Source organism: Panulirus ornatus, chromosome 6 (assembly GCF_036320965.1).
Source record: "Panulirus ornatus isolate Po-2019 chromosome 6, ASM3632096v1, whole genome shotgun sequence".
In the NCBI taxonomy this organism is placed as follows: Eukaryota; Metazoa; Arthropoda; class Malacostraca; order Decapoda; family Palinuridae; genus Panulirus; species Panulirus ornatus.
The window spans coordinates 3054997-3069453 of NC_092229.1; the positions used below are offsets into that span (position 1 = coordinate 3054997).

The 14457-nt window shown below is 39.3% G+C and overlaps 1 protein-coding gene across 2 annotated transcripts in view; it reads left to right on the forward strand.

Moving 5' to 3' along the window:
* Uch (Ubiquitin carboxyl-terminal hydrolase) overlaps positions 1 to 14457 on the forward strand; it is a 32094-nt gene that overhangs the window by 14290 nt on the left and 3347 nt on the right. For both annotated transcript variants that reach the window (XM_071662371.1, XM_071662370.1), the window contains exons 2-6: positions 5088 to 5216; positions 6860 to 7005; positions 8901 to 9042; positions 11715 to 11790; positions 14350 to 14408. In XM_071662371.1, coding sequence (XP_071518472.1) covers positions 5088 to 5216; positions 6860 to 7005; positions 8901 to 9042; positions 11715 to 11790; positions 14350 to 14408 — 552 coding nt within the window. The remainder of the gene's footprint in view (positions 1 to 5087; positions 5217 to 6859; positions 7006 to 8900; positions 9043 to 11714; positions 11791 to 14349; positions 14409 to 14457) is intronic.

Below are 14457 nucleotides of genomic sequence, written 5' to 3' on the forward strand. Positions count from 1 at the left end.
CCTGTTTCTGACGACCTCCCCTCGCATAGGACTCGCCTTTTCCGTACTGTACAAATGTGGTTTGCGAGTATTCCAGTGTCACACATCCCTCTGTGGCTGATGGTGCCACATATCTTCATACTAGTCTTGATTGACAAGGTGATCGTGCCACATCCCTTCATTCTACCTTTGACTGACAGGCTGACAGTGTCATACATCTCCACGCAGCCCATGGCAGACAAGTTGATATTTTCATGGCTAATGAATGTAATGAATTGGTATACCTTGAGGCTGTCATAGTCTGGCGACACCGAATTCATGTACTGATGCTTGGTGTGTTTGGGCTGTAACGCAGGTGGTGTCAGAGGTTGGGCACTCGGTGGCTAGAGATGACAAGGTGATTGATTGTTACTAAGTAGAACTGTCTTCATTAAAGATGTGATTCTCAAGGGTAGTTTCTTCAAACCGTCAAACTCGTTTAATATTACGTGACGCAGCGTGGTTTTGGCCTGTTTCAGGTGATGTTGCTTGGCTGGGTGTTATAAGATTTTCTTAGTGTCCGTATCTCGTGGGTTTATCGTTACCGTGGGTGTTATAAGAGGGTACTGCAGAGGCCCCCGTCTCGCCGGTGCTTTACTCTTAACATTGAATGTTATCCAGGTCACGTCATCTGTATTATTCCAATGGATTCCTCTTGCAAGAAGCGATGGGACGTTTTTCTGATGTTACGGACGTAATAAACCCACATAATATCCACGTCATGCACACTTAGCACTTCGGTGCAGGGGGTAATGTGTTGCGGAATAGGTAACCGACTTGTATGTCTTGACGTTTGGGACAGGAGGCCATATAACGGATGAGTAGCATTGGCTAGGGGTGGTAGTTACTGGTCAGCTGTATTGGTTTAAAGAAGGTCAAGGATTCTTGCCATGTGTGGCAATATCTACAACTTGTCGTAATTTCCACTGTTCCTGTAGGTCTGTGGTATTGATTTCAGTAAGGCCCACACGGTTCTAACTTGGCTGATGGGTACCTATAACCTGTTTTTATAATTTACCCTCTTACACTGTACAGAGGGGGTGTTTCACATTCCTGGGGCCCAATCCCTTGAACCCTTCTCTACTAGTATACAGCTTGAAATTATTAAAATATGTAGATGTCTTTATAATCTCCTGCAGTTGCTTTAAAGTTTGTGGTTTTGATAGGTTTCTACTAACAGTAAACCACGCATTTGGTCAGTCTGTAAATATTATTTTTATAAAACTTAGTGTGGGACTTTGCTAAGGTTGTTTACAGATTTCAGAGATTTTCACAAAGTTGTCTGTAGTTGGTAGGGCGTTGCTTCACTGGGTGTGCACACCATTGTTTATAACAGTATAATGGTTGGAGCTCTATATCTTCTTGAACCAGCATTGTTCACGCGCCCTTAACTGTATGAAAATGATGTACTTTATAATGGAACGCTTGCCATGGGGAAATTATGCATAAAAAATATTGGAAACTTAAAAGGGGACAAAAGTTAGTTGTCCACGAGCTAAAAGATTTAGGTAGGGTTAGGGTAAAAGTAGCGTCATAGGTCGGGTCACATGTAACGTTTACACGTCAGTCCTAGTTATTGTACTGATCTGTAAACAGTAGACTGCTACCTCAGTGCTTGTGTAAGGACTCTTTAATTGATCTCCACTTTTATAGCTCCACTGTATTGCTTGTATTTTATCTGTAGCCGCAGTAAAATTCTATAGCTATTATCATTATTATTATTATTATTATTATTATTATTATTATTACATGTCAAACTTACTCATCAGGTGATCAGTGAGCAAGGAGGATGGGTGTAATGGACGAGTATATTTTCATGATGGTAGAATGAGAAGTGTGGGGTAAGGCTGTCTCTTGGGCCAGGAGCTTCATGACGCTGTTGGACTATCGCTATGGTTCACAGACTCCATGGCGGACCACAGCTCTCTCCCCTCTCCCTGCCGTGCCTGACCATAATACGTCTCTGCTCTTCACCCCCTCCACGTCCCCCAGCCTTATTAACCTCCCTTCCCATCTCCCCCCACCCGCCGCTGCCGACTCTCCACCCCTCTCTGCTACCCCCCCCCCCCCCCCCCACCCACTTCGAGATTGCCGACCCTACTCATCCCGCAACTGTCGATCCTCATCTTTTTCGCCGACCTGGGCCACTGTCTTTTTGTGAACAGATTATCCGGAACTCCGTGAACCATTCTGCCACCGGTGACCGCGGACTACAGCCCTTTCCACTACAGCTACCGGCGACCAGAGATTACCCCACTTCCGCCACCGGCAGCCACGGACCTCCCTCCCCGCTCCGCCGTCAACGAACCTCTCCTTCCGCCAGTTGGTGTCTACCAACCCATTCCCAATGTTTCCCCTGAGCCACCAACCCCACAGCTCCTGTTCCTCCGCGCTACCCACCGCCGTTTCCTCTCCCACTATCATCACTCATGGTGTCCATCTCTGACAATCCTTTCTGGTTTTCTGGAAAGGAAAGACGTTTATAGCTTTGCAAGGCTAACTCCCAAGGTTTGATGACGTAATCCTTCAGGACTGAACCAGTCGATTTATCGGTGCTTTAGACTCTGTGATTAATGGGTCAAGTCTTCATTCTCATTGTGTTAAGTCTTGGTCGTGGAGGGGTAAAGACAAGGCGCCCAAGAGCACACCTCAGTAGACTAAGAGGTGCTGGGGCAGGTCAGGGTGGATGGTGAGACAGCAGCCAGCGGCAGTATTGCCAGACAAGGTGGCGGCCCCTATCCCTACTCTTGCATGGAGTAGTTGTAAGGTCATGGTGTATATGGTAGTTGTCCTCTGGTATGAGAAACTTCGTAGAATTACCAAAACGATTATCTTCTGAGGTTATTTTATATCGGAAAAAATATCAAATGTTTTTCTACGCTGAAGGAGATATTCGCATTTCACTTGACATAGCTAGGGTCTGCTGTTAGATTCACGACTTTTGCTTGATGCATGTCTATACGTCGTAAACATTTTTTTTTTTTTTAAAGTTATTGAATGGAACACTTTTACTGTTAAGTGTGCCAGCTGCGTAAATATCAAGCAGTGGCACATCGCAGACTATGTAATCATTGATTTCCAATAGTTTGTAATCTCCTGACGGGGACAAAAGGGAAGAATTAATAGGGAACTTTGCTCTTGCGGAGGTACATTTCTAATTTTGGTGCATCATATTTATGAGTTACTATGTCTACATTCCCTGTTATATATTATTTTATTTGAAGTTCTTGAAAGTCTGTGGCATGTTCAGGAATGACTACATCTGAGAATAAATACCCTTGTCGGCCCGTTACCGCTTCCGCCTGCTTGTGGTTACAGCACTAGCAAGAAGTCACCTTCAGCAAGGCTGAATCATGGTCACTGGGCAGAAAGGAGTACAGTGTTGTCAGGAGCCTTCTTATTCCAGTTGAATCCATTTCCCTGCGCCTGTGTGGAGTGCATTCTTGAAACTTCAGGATCCACAAAACGGGGGTTTTGATGTATACAGTGTTACTGACCAGGACGCGTTCGCAGGCCATCCGGGATCGCGGACACAGGTTGGAATCCTGGTTGCTGCTGTCTGTCCACACACCATCCTCCCAGTCAGCCATACACACACACACACACACACTATGTACGGTGAACACGCAGACGTACGTGACCATTCACTTGAATATCCGTTTACCTACCGCTCCATCTTACATCAGAAGATTATCATTTCATGCTGGTCTACTTACATGTGTAAGTGATGTTTAACCGGTAGAATTATGACTACGCGAGCTTCTAATGTTTTTGTCTGTCTCAAGTTTATTACCAGGACTTAAAGCCACTCTTCCTCTGTTGGTCTCTGTGCCGTCTCCATGATCTGGGCTTAATACTAGATAAGGTATATCCATCGTGACTATATCCAGAACCTTCCCTCCTTGATGTTTATATAGTTGTTACCTTTGCAGTTAACCTTAGTTATATCAGGTCATCAGTCGTAGGGTTGTAGGAGAGTAGTATTGATGGATGTTAGTGATGGAGCCGCGCGCGTTGTCCCGGGGCCGCCGCCGCCGCCGCTGGGATAACCCTCCCCCTCCCTTGTGTCTGAGACGGGCGGTGGCGAGGCTGACTCATGGCTGGACGCACCGTTGCCACATTGACCCCTCCACAAGCACAGCCTCCATCCTTCTATCGCCTTTATCTTGCAGACTCTGACTGGAAGTAGTTTCTCTACTCATCTGGAATATTGCTCTTATCTCTATATTGTTTGTGAATAAGGTCTCTCGTAATGTTAATTTTCAATATTGTGGCGCTTCCGTGCTCTGGCGTTAAGAGATGTGGGTGTGAGCGTCATCACTGATCCATACCCATGCTTGTTTTAAATTTCTGATGATATTGCTGGCTAAAGTCTAGTCATAAGCTGTTGATATCTTGAAGGGCTAAAACATAAAAGTTAGCTTTGGAAATATTATGGTTGAATTTAACTATCGAATTATACACAAAAAGATGACATGCTGGACAGTAAATTCATCTTTAGGCATATATGATTGATATAATACCATAATTTTTAACTGTGTAGATGTACGTAGTGGAAATTTGATTTTTCATACACACACACACACACACACACACACACGCACCTAAGGACATGGCCTGTGTACTTTGTGCATCACTTAATTTTGCTGCAGGTAAAAGCAGTCATGACCGCATGTACATCACGTTTAGGTATCAACAGTATGCATTGTCGGTAAAGTGATTTCTCATATGAGTGAAGGCACAAAAGTATTGAACCTGTTTTAGAATATCGTTAGATTTTAGAATTTGATTGATGCGATTGGAACTAAGTCCAAAGCATGGTATTTATACACGGAATTTTAAATTTTCAGCTTTGAAAAAGCTGAATTCCTTTACCAGGTTGGGCAAATTTATTGATTGTTATTTCCCATGTATGAGTAAGGGGCAATTTTCATTTTTGAAGAGCGACTTTTCTGCCTGGGGGGGGGGGGGGTTCAGCCCTACAGAAAGTGGGGAAATATGAAGTATTTTAACATTTATATCTAAGTTTATTGACTTTATCCTTTACTAAATCCACCGATCTTCTGCAGTTCCTAACAGGATTGGGTGTGCCAGGATCATGGGTCATTCATGATGTATATGGACTGGACGATGAAATACTTAGCATGGTGCCCAAGCCAGTTGGTTCAGTCATTCTCCTGTACCCATTTACTGATAAGGTATGTTTCCAGTTGCTCATGAGGTGAAATTATATTTTTGTGTATTTAAAGTTGTTTGGGATACAAAGATATAAAGTAACGAATTTTAATAATATCTAGACATTTTTCAAACTTTCATTGTAAACCCAAGGTAGTTTGCATATTTCTTCAATAATGAGCAGTTAAATTACTAATTGGGATAAGATAGGGAGTGAAAGTTGCAGATAGTAAGTTAGTAATTTGGATGATTAAATCAGAGAGGGAGTGAAAGTTTGGAAATTTTGAATTCACTAAATCCAGACTTTACATTCCTAATAAAGAAGCACAGGAAGTATATAATTCTATTTCCCATTGTGTCCATGTATGCAAATTGAGGAAACAAACCACAGCTTTTTGAAGATGGGATGATATATTTGGCTTCTCAACCTGTTTGATGGTCCATCTACCATTGACCGGCAAGATGGCATATTAATAAACTGTGCTCCTGAATTTGCTTAGCTCCTTGCCTTGCACTCATGCATGTTAATGCATCTCACCAAGTTGTTTTAACATTTCACTAAAGTCTCTTTATATTTTCTTTAGTTTCTATTTTTCATACACTTGCTTCACTAAGATTGTGATACCCTCCTCTTTCTCTGACTTTGTCTTTTTGTTCTGCATCTGAAGCCTTAGAAGTCTTTCACCTTACTTGCACCTTTTACTGTTCACACTTTGCATACCAGTGTTTTGCTTCTGTGCATCAGTCTTGGCTAATAGGATTTGTAATACCTGTAGACTTGCGATATGATTTTCCTTGTAGCTCCAGCCACTTGTCTTCCTTTCATATCTTTCTAGTATTTTAGCACTTGTTCACTAAATGCATTCCCCTATATTTGAAGTACTTGCCCATCCATCCTTGCACCATTTAATGACATCTTATAAAAGTATGTCAGATTGTCAGTGTCTTGTAAATACTCTTCCAAAGGATATTCTGTAGCTTACTGAATGACAGATATTTAAGGATTGCTTTATGTCATTGTTGTTGTCTGTCCATTTTTGCACATGTAGTCCTTCATCAGGAGTGGTGCCTTAACTTTCAGCGTAATGTTGGTCACTTTATGAAAACTCAAAATTACTATATTTTTGTGACAATAAAGTTTCCCATTTAATGAATTTAATGGCTTAAATCCCATAACTCCTAATTTGATTGTGCCTTAGTTATGCCACCTAGAAAAAGGTTTACCTGAACAACGTACCTCATAACTTGACAAAAAGTCAACCCTAGACTGAGGCAATAAACAATTTTTTTCCAATCTAGTAAGATTTTTTGTGCCGCTTGTTAAGAGGTTGTCATAGAACTTAACCAGCTCATACAGAAACTTGAAAGAAAATTCATTCTTTGGCCATGGAACTTAATGTAGATTTTTGATATTTTTGTCAATATATCCTCCCATTCTTATTCCACACCCAATAGGTATGCTACATTGCAGGCGACACAAATGTTCTATGGAATGCTTATTTTTTCAAGAAATTTTTTTCCGACTGTTTTACTGTTTATAGACTGTGGGTTTTACTCTGATGGTACCGATTTCATGTTCCCTTCACCCTCATAGAATTTCATTGTTTTCCAAAAGATCACAGGAGAAAATGAAAAGTAAAAGTACTGACATGCTTAAAATTTTTAGGGTGAAGAGTTCAAGAACAAGCAAGAAGAGGAGTTGGAAGCTGCAGGCCAAGAGGTGTCTGAAAAAGTTTACTTCATGAAGCAGTTTGTGGGGAATGCTTGTGGCACTGTAGCACTCATCCATGCCATTGCTAATAACCAAGACAAGTAAGATTCATGTACATGTAGTAGTATGGGCTATGATATGTAGTTCATTGATGTAACGAGTTTTGGTGTCAAATCTTTTTTAGATTGCAAGGTTTGTTGATCATATTCGTTAACTTTATGAATTGATACTGTCCCAATATAATTTTTTTCATAATAGATATAAGCTTACCCACAAGTATTCTTAAGTTCAGATATATAGATGTCAAGGCTGTGTAGATATTTGGAAGATTGATATTTATCAGATTTTCGTAATATTAGGTTCACTATAGTAACTAAGATGATGGGCTCTTTAAGTCAAGTTCGTGTATAGACCTGTCAGAACTTCACTCTCAGGAAACATTCAGATTCCTGTCTGTTGGTGGAACTATATCATATCTCTTTCCCATATATTGATGGGTCTTGTGTATCTGTTGAAACTTTATATGTTACCTTTAATTCATCTTTGAAATAGATATATTATTGTTCCTGATTTGTTGCCGAGCCACTCTGTAGTTACTAGTGATATCAAATTGAGATGGGTTTGTTTTGCCGTACCTATAAGTCTGCACGTCTCCAAGCATTTGTTTCAAATGTTTGATAAAAGGTAATGTTAGTGATAATGTTGGGTCTTTACCTCACTTGTTTTTCTAGTAAAAACAAGGTCACATAGTGAAAGTAAGCATAGTTATGGATTTTTTTGAATCGTCTGGTTATTAAAGATACGATTTGTGATAATATGGAAGTAGAAAGTTGAAAATGACTACTTAAAAAATGACTTTCTTTTGTTAGGTTAATCATATTTTCATTTTTTGTTTAATGTTGACAAGAACAATCCAAGCATTTGTTATGTAGTGATGGCTACTGAAACAGAAATTGGTCCTTACATATATTATAGTTGAACACAAAATGAATATCAAAGCAAGTCATGTAACAATTATCAAAATGCTTGTCATTTCTAGATTTACCCATATAAGGGGCTTATTAAAGTTATTTACCAGACAGTTTGTGATAGATGTCTGTGAATCTTAAATTGCAGTCCACATATAAAACTTGATGACCAGAGACATAACAGTTTGGATTTGAGATAAGATGCTTTGACTTGCAAGTTTTTGCACTTGCTACACTTAAGATTAGGGTATGTTTTGTAGATTTATGGTACTGTGCCTTTACTAATGAATAATTGAAAATAATCTACATGGTCTACTATTGAAAGAATATTTGATGATAAAGAATATCACCTTAATTTGAGGTATTTGGGTACTGATGATGCATATTTTAGTTATATCATGGTATAAAAGCATTCAGTTTCTTTCCCAGCAACTGGCAGAAGGTATTCTTGTACATTGCTGCTCAAGTGTTAATGCCATCCACAGTAAGTGGAGGCATTTTAATGAATCTAGATTTCCTGTTGTATCAAAAGCAAGATTAGATGATTCAGTGGTTGGCTGTATTGGAGCTGTGGCTTGTTTCATAGATGGAGGAAGGTTTATTTGCTTTGCAGAGCAGTGATACATTTTTTAAGGGCATAAACAAGTGTGATTTATACTCAGCTCACTATGAAAAGTTTTTTTGAAATTATGGTGGGGTAACAGTTTAATGAGTGGGAGTTACATGTAATGTACCTCAGAAACGATTTTCAAATTCCAGGTTCAAGGAATATTACCTCAGCAGTTACAAGAAGAAATTTAGGATTTGCTTTAAATGATTGTAATATTCTTGTTAGTGAAGAGGAGAGAGACTCGTGCATGACTTAACAGGTTCATGTAATAGCGGTTTTGAAAGTGGAAAGCTAGACAGATACTTGGGGATCTTCCCAAGCTATCTTTTTATTGTAATTTTTCCTGTTTGGCATTTGAGTTATATGCTTTCATACTTCCATTAGCAGTGGTAGATCTGATGATAATTGGGTATTTCAGGATTGATCTTGATGGTGGAGCATTAAAAGACTTCTTGGATAAGACAGCATCTATGAACCCAGAAGACAGAGGCCACGCTTTAGAGAGTGATGAGGGCATTTCCAAAGCTCATGAAGAGTCTGCACAAGAGGGACAAACTGAGGTAATTTTTAAATTTTTTGATAAAGTATCTTTGATGATTAACCTGCATATACAGTTGTTTTATAATGCTACTGATTTATTAGCAGAATGAAGGAAGTATTTCCATTTTGTTATAGAACTGTTCAATATTTATTTATTTTATTATACTTTGTCGCTGTCTCCCGCGTTTGCGAGGTAGCGCAAGGAAACAGACGAAAAAAAATGCCCCCCCCCCATACACATGTATATACATACGTCCACACACGCAAATATACATACCTACACAGCTTTCCATGGTTTACCCCAGACGCTTCACATGCCCTGCTTCAGTCCACTGACAGCACGTCAACCCCGGTATACCACGTCGCTCCAATTCACTCTATTCCTTGCCCTCCTTTCACCCTCCTGCATGTTCAGGCCCCGATCACACAAAATCTTTTTCACTCCATCTTTCCACCTCCAATTTGGTCTCCCTCTTCTCCTTGTTCCCTCCACCTCCGACACATATATCCTCTTGGTCAATCTTTCCTCACTCATTCTCTCCATGTGCCCAAACCACTTCAAAACACCCTCTTCTGCTCTCTCAACCACGCTCTTTTTATTTCCACACATCTCTCTTACCCTTACGTTACTCACTCGATCAAACCACCTCACACCACACATTGTCCTCAAACATCTCATTTCCAGCACATCCATCCTCCTGCGCACAACTCTATCCATAGCCCACGCCTCGCAACCATACAACATTGTTGGAACCACTATTCCTTCAAACATACCCATTTTTGCTTTCCGAGATAATGTTCTCGACTTCCACACATTCTTCAAGGCCCCTAAGATTTTCGCCCCCTCCCCCACCCTATGATCCACTTCCGCTTCCATGGTTCCATCCGCTGCCAGATCCACTCCCAGATATCTAAAACACTTCACTTCCTCCAGTTTTTCTCCATTCAAACTCACCTCCCAATTGACTTGACCCTCAACCCTACTGTACCTAATAACCTTGCTCTTATTCACATTTACTCTTAACTTTCTTCTTCCACACACTTTTCCAAACTCAGTCACCAGCTTCTGCAGTTTCTCACATGAATCAGCCACCAGCGCTGTATCATCAGCGAACAACAACTGACTCACTTCCCAAGCTCTCTCATCCCCAACAGACTTCATACTTGCCCCTCTTTCCAAAACTCTTGCATTTACCTCCCTAACAACCCCATCCATAAACAAATTAAACAACCATGGAGACATCACACACCCCTGCCGCAAACCTACATTCACTGAGAACCAATCACTTTCCTCTCTTCCTACACGTACACATGCCTTACATCCTCGATAAAAACTTTTCACTGCTTCTAACAACTTTCCTCCCACACCATATATTCTTAATACCTTCCACAGAGCATCTCTATCAACTCTATCATATGCTTTCTCCAGATCCATAAATGCTACATACAAATCCATTTGCTTTTCTATTATGTATGCATAATACTTTGAGAGGCAAGGAGGACTAAAGAGAATGCTTGAATTTTAGAGATTGTCTGTTGAATATACCTGGTAAGGTGTGTAGGAAAGTGTTGATTGGGTGTTGGCACTCGTAAAGCTTTTGATTGGGGAATGCAGTCTGGTTTCAGGAGAAGTAGAGAATGTGTGGAACAGATGTTAACTTAGAAGACTTTATGTGAGAAATTTTTAGACAGAGAATGTGATCGTAATGAATCTGGAGAAAGTGTATGATAAGGTTGACAGAGACCCTCAGGAAGGTGTTCAGAAAATATGGGGTAAATGGAAAGTTGATATATGTAGTGAGGAGTTTTAAATAGGAAAGTAAGGCATGTGTGTTGTGAATAGTTTTTGTGAGGGGTATGGTGAATTGTTACTAGTAAATGTGGGTTGTAGTAAAGAATGGGGGATGTCACTGTGGTTTTTTGTTTATGGATGTTTTCAGGCAAACAGAGTAATGAGTGAATTAATGTTGGGATAAGACAGGTGAGCATGAAGGCTGTGAAGAGAATATTAAGAAATGACAATCCAAGAAGGACATAGCATGAAGACTGTGAAGAGAATATTAAGATTTAACAATCCAGGAAGAAAGTATGGAATAGGAAGCATAGGGTGGAAAAAATGGAGAGTGCTCGGAGATATTTCAAACACATGGGAAGCATGTATGTTGAAAGAATGTTATGAGTCACATGAAGCGAATAACAGAAACCATAGATGTGCTTAACAGATAAAGTAAGGTTTGTGGGTGAGCACTGTTAGCATGTGGGAACATTAAACATGTGCATGGACACGAGTGCATATGAGCCATCTTGCTAGGTAGTGGTTGATGGTGTATTAAATACATAGATATGAGAATACAGAAAGTAAATGCAAAGTGTTCTTGGTAGGTCAGGCTGTGGTGATTATGTAGTCTTAAAGGCATCAGCCACAAACAGTGGACCAGTATAATGAACAAGTGCAACTTTGCTCAAACACCTATCTTTAGAGGTAGGGAAAGCCCCATGAATTGAATGTGGGATCAAGAAAAGTAAGATGTTTCTTTGAATGTATGGGGAAAATTATTAATTTCTCTCATCATGTTAACTTTTGCGTTTAGGTTTTATTGAATGTCATTGTTTCTGAAAATTCCTCCATCTTGCTTATCTAGCTTGTGCGTAATATATGTTATTATGCATCTTAATTAGTTCTTCCTTTCAGGCACCAGATCGTGAAACAGAATTGAATGAGCACTTTGTAACATTTGTTGAAGTAGATGGTACCCTTTATGAACTTGGTAAGTAGTCATGGTCATGTAAACAGAAAATGGTAAATAGTTGAAATAGTTTGTTTGGGTTTCATCCATCTTTCTTTCTTTGTGTAACCTTTACATCTTTAAAGAGTCGGGTTTACAACACGCTCACTATAACCATCTTATGAAATAGCCACAAATGGGATTTTTCCACAAGTTATGATTGCTGTGCTGTAATTAGGTGTTTGAAATGTATGGGGAGGGTTTTACACTCTGTTGACCCCCCATCTCTTGAACATTCTTTGCTTTCATACAGCTGTTTAAATTTCTCTATGCAATGTGCATTTAACTGCATCTTCATTCATTTTGTTCCATTTATCTACCACTTGTACGATGAAAGTACTTTTTCACATCTTAAGTTTCTTGCTTAATTTTATTTTCCCCCTCTTACATCTCTTGAAAAGCTGTTCACTGTTCATGTCCTCAGTGTATTATAGACGAAAAGGGGATCAGGTCATCCCAGCTCTCTTGTGATGTGCATATTTAGGGCCTCCAGCCATTTAATGTAAATATGCTCTCTTATATTTGGTACCAACTTTGTTGCTGTCCTCTGGACCTTTTCAGTTTTTTTATGTTCTTAGAGTGCAGTGACCAAACTTGAGACATATTGTGTTTGTGTGTAGATGTATCCATTCATCCAGATATAGATATTTTTTTTTATACTCATGCTTTGTTTCCCACTAAGACAGAGAGTGCCAGGAACAGACAAAATGACCTTGTTTACCTACATCTACTGTCAAGATTTCGTGTATTATCCTCAGTCAAATCTTATGGACCCATCTTTGATTTTCCCTTACTGCTTCATGTCCCTTGTTTCAGCCCATTTACAATATTACCTTACATGTAACACAATCCTTGTTTCTCATTTTGCTTATCCCCTCTACATGTCCAAACCTTTTCATCACACATGGTTAGCTTTCTCAGTCATACTTCACATACTACCATTCCTGACTCTTATATTGACATTCCGTATTCATTAACATGCATCAGTATATATTTTTCTAACATTTATAGCCTTTGTGTTTTGTATTCAAGGCTCAAGACATCCATACAGCAATATTGGGGCTACTTTACCTTCAAACTTAACCAAATTTACATGGACTTGTGATATCTCCTTCCACACACTTCAATACACCAACACTTCCCCTCTCCTACCTTATACAACATGTCTTCCCATAGGTACATAGTTGTTTGCATATTTATAGTTTCTAAACTTGAGATTTGTGTGTGTGTGTGTAGGATAATTTATTTTGATTTCATTATTATCATATCCCCAGAAAACTGTCATTATCCGATATACTTCTCCCAACATATTTGAGGGCACACCTTATGTAGTTCTGTACCAGCTGTGCATTGCTGGTATTTCCTTATGTTTATAGTTAGCCCCAGTAAAGTAGAGGAAGAACTACTGCTTAAGGCATCAAATATCAAAGTTTATGTACACATCCAGGTGCACACCTTGGTATGATTTTACATCTTGGGTTGTTTCTTAGAGGAAGAACTGCCTTTGGCATTCATGCTTTTTTTTGTATACATTCAGGTCTATAGGTAAGTTTTGTTTTGCATCCAAATTCATTTCTCAGCTACTGTTAGATGTATGATCATGTATCTTTATATGTTGATACATTCTAGAGTGAATGCTTCAGTATTCCACTGTCAGAACAGTACCATGATGTACATTTCATAACTGTGACTGAATCTTTTACATGTGTTCATATCTTGGATGCTAGTTGATTTTAAGATTTATGGTTACTTAACTTCATGTGCTGGTACATAGTGTTGAGCTTGTAATCCCACCAAAAGTAAGTCACCCTGCCCAACATTTAGTCCATCCACGACTATTGTAAAGTTTTACATACGAGTACAACTCCTGTAAAGTTTTACGTCAGAGTTCATTTCTCATTCACATTTATATTTGGTCCTGTCACTTCATTTGCATGTTCATATTTTGATTGCTTCTGCATCTTGCCAAAAGTAGGTCTTGCTACCTATGTTCCATACCTCAAAGGCAGACATCTTAATTGATCATTTTCTGTATGTCCCCTCTTAGTGTATGTTAAAAGAAAGGAGAAGTGGAGTTGAAGTGGAAGGATGGAACGTATTGTAATATGGGTGATATTGGTGTAATCTTTGAGGATTGTTTGAAATATTGTAAGGATAGACATGTTTAAAGGAAACTGCAAATGCTAACCTGCTTGAGAGTGGGAAATGGTATACTTAATATTGATAGGTAAATAAGCTTTTAACTTCATTATTGGTACTCACTTTAGTGCTATAGTTGGGTTTTTAAAGGCCTTAGCCAATCAATACTGTCATAATGTGTGCAGTACAAAAGATGATTCGTTATTTTTGTGGGTTTCCAGATAAATGTAACCTATCATTTGGTCAGGAAGCATTTTAACTGCAATTTTATTTTGGCGATTGTCATATTTTTGTAGGTCTTTTATTTTCTATTCTTTCTCTTGTCATATTTTTGTAATAGTCTTTTATTTGCTATTCTTTCTCTGGCGGTGTTTCAGTTGAATCATATACGTCTTTTTTCAGATGGTCGAAGGAAGTTCCCCATCAATCATGGATCCACATCTGCTGACACTCTTCTACAGGTAAGTTCTTTGTATAACCTCTGTGCTTTTTCTAGGCTTGAGGGTAGAT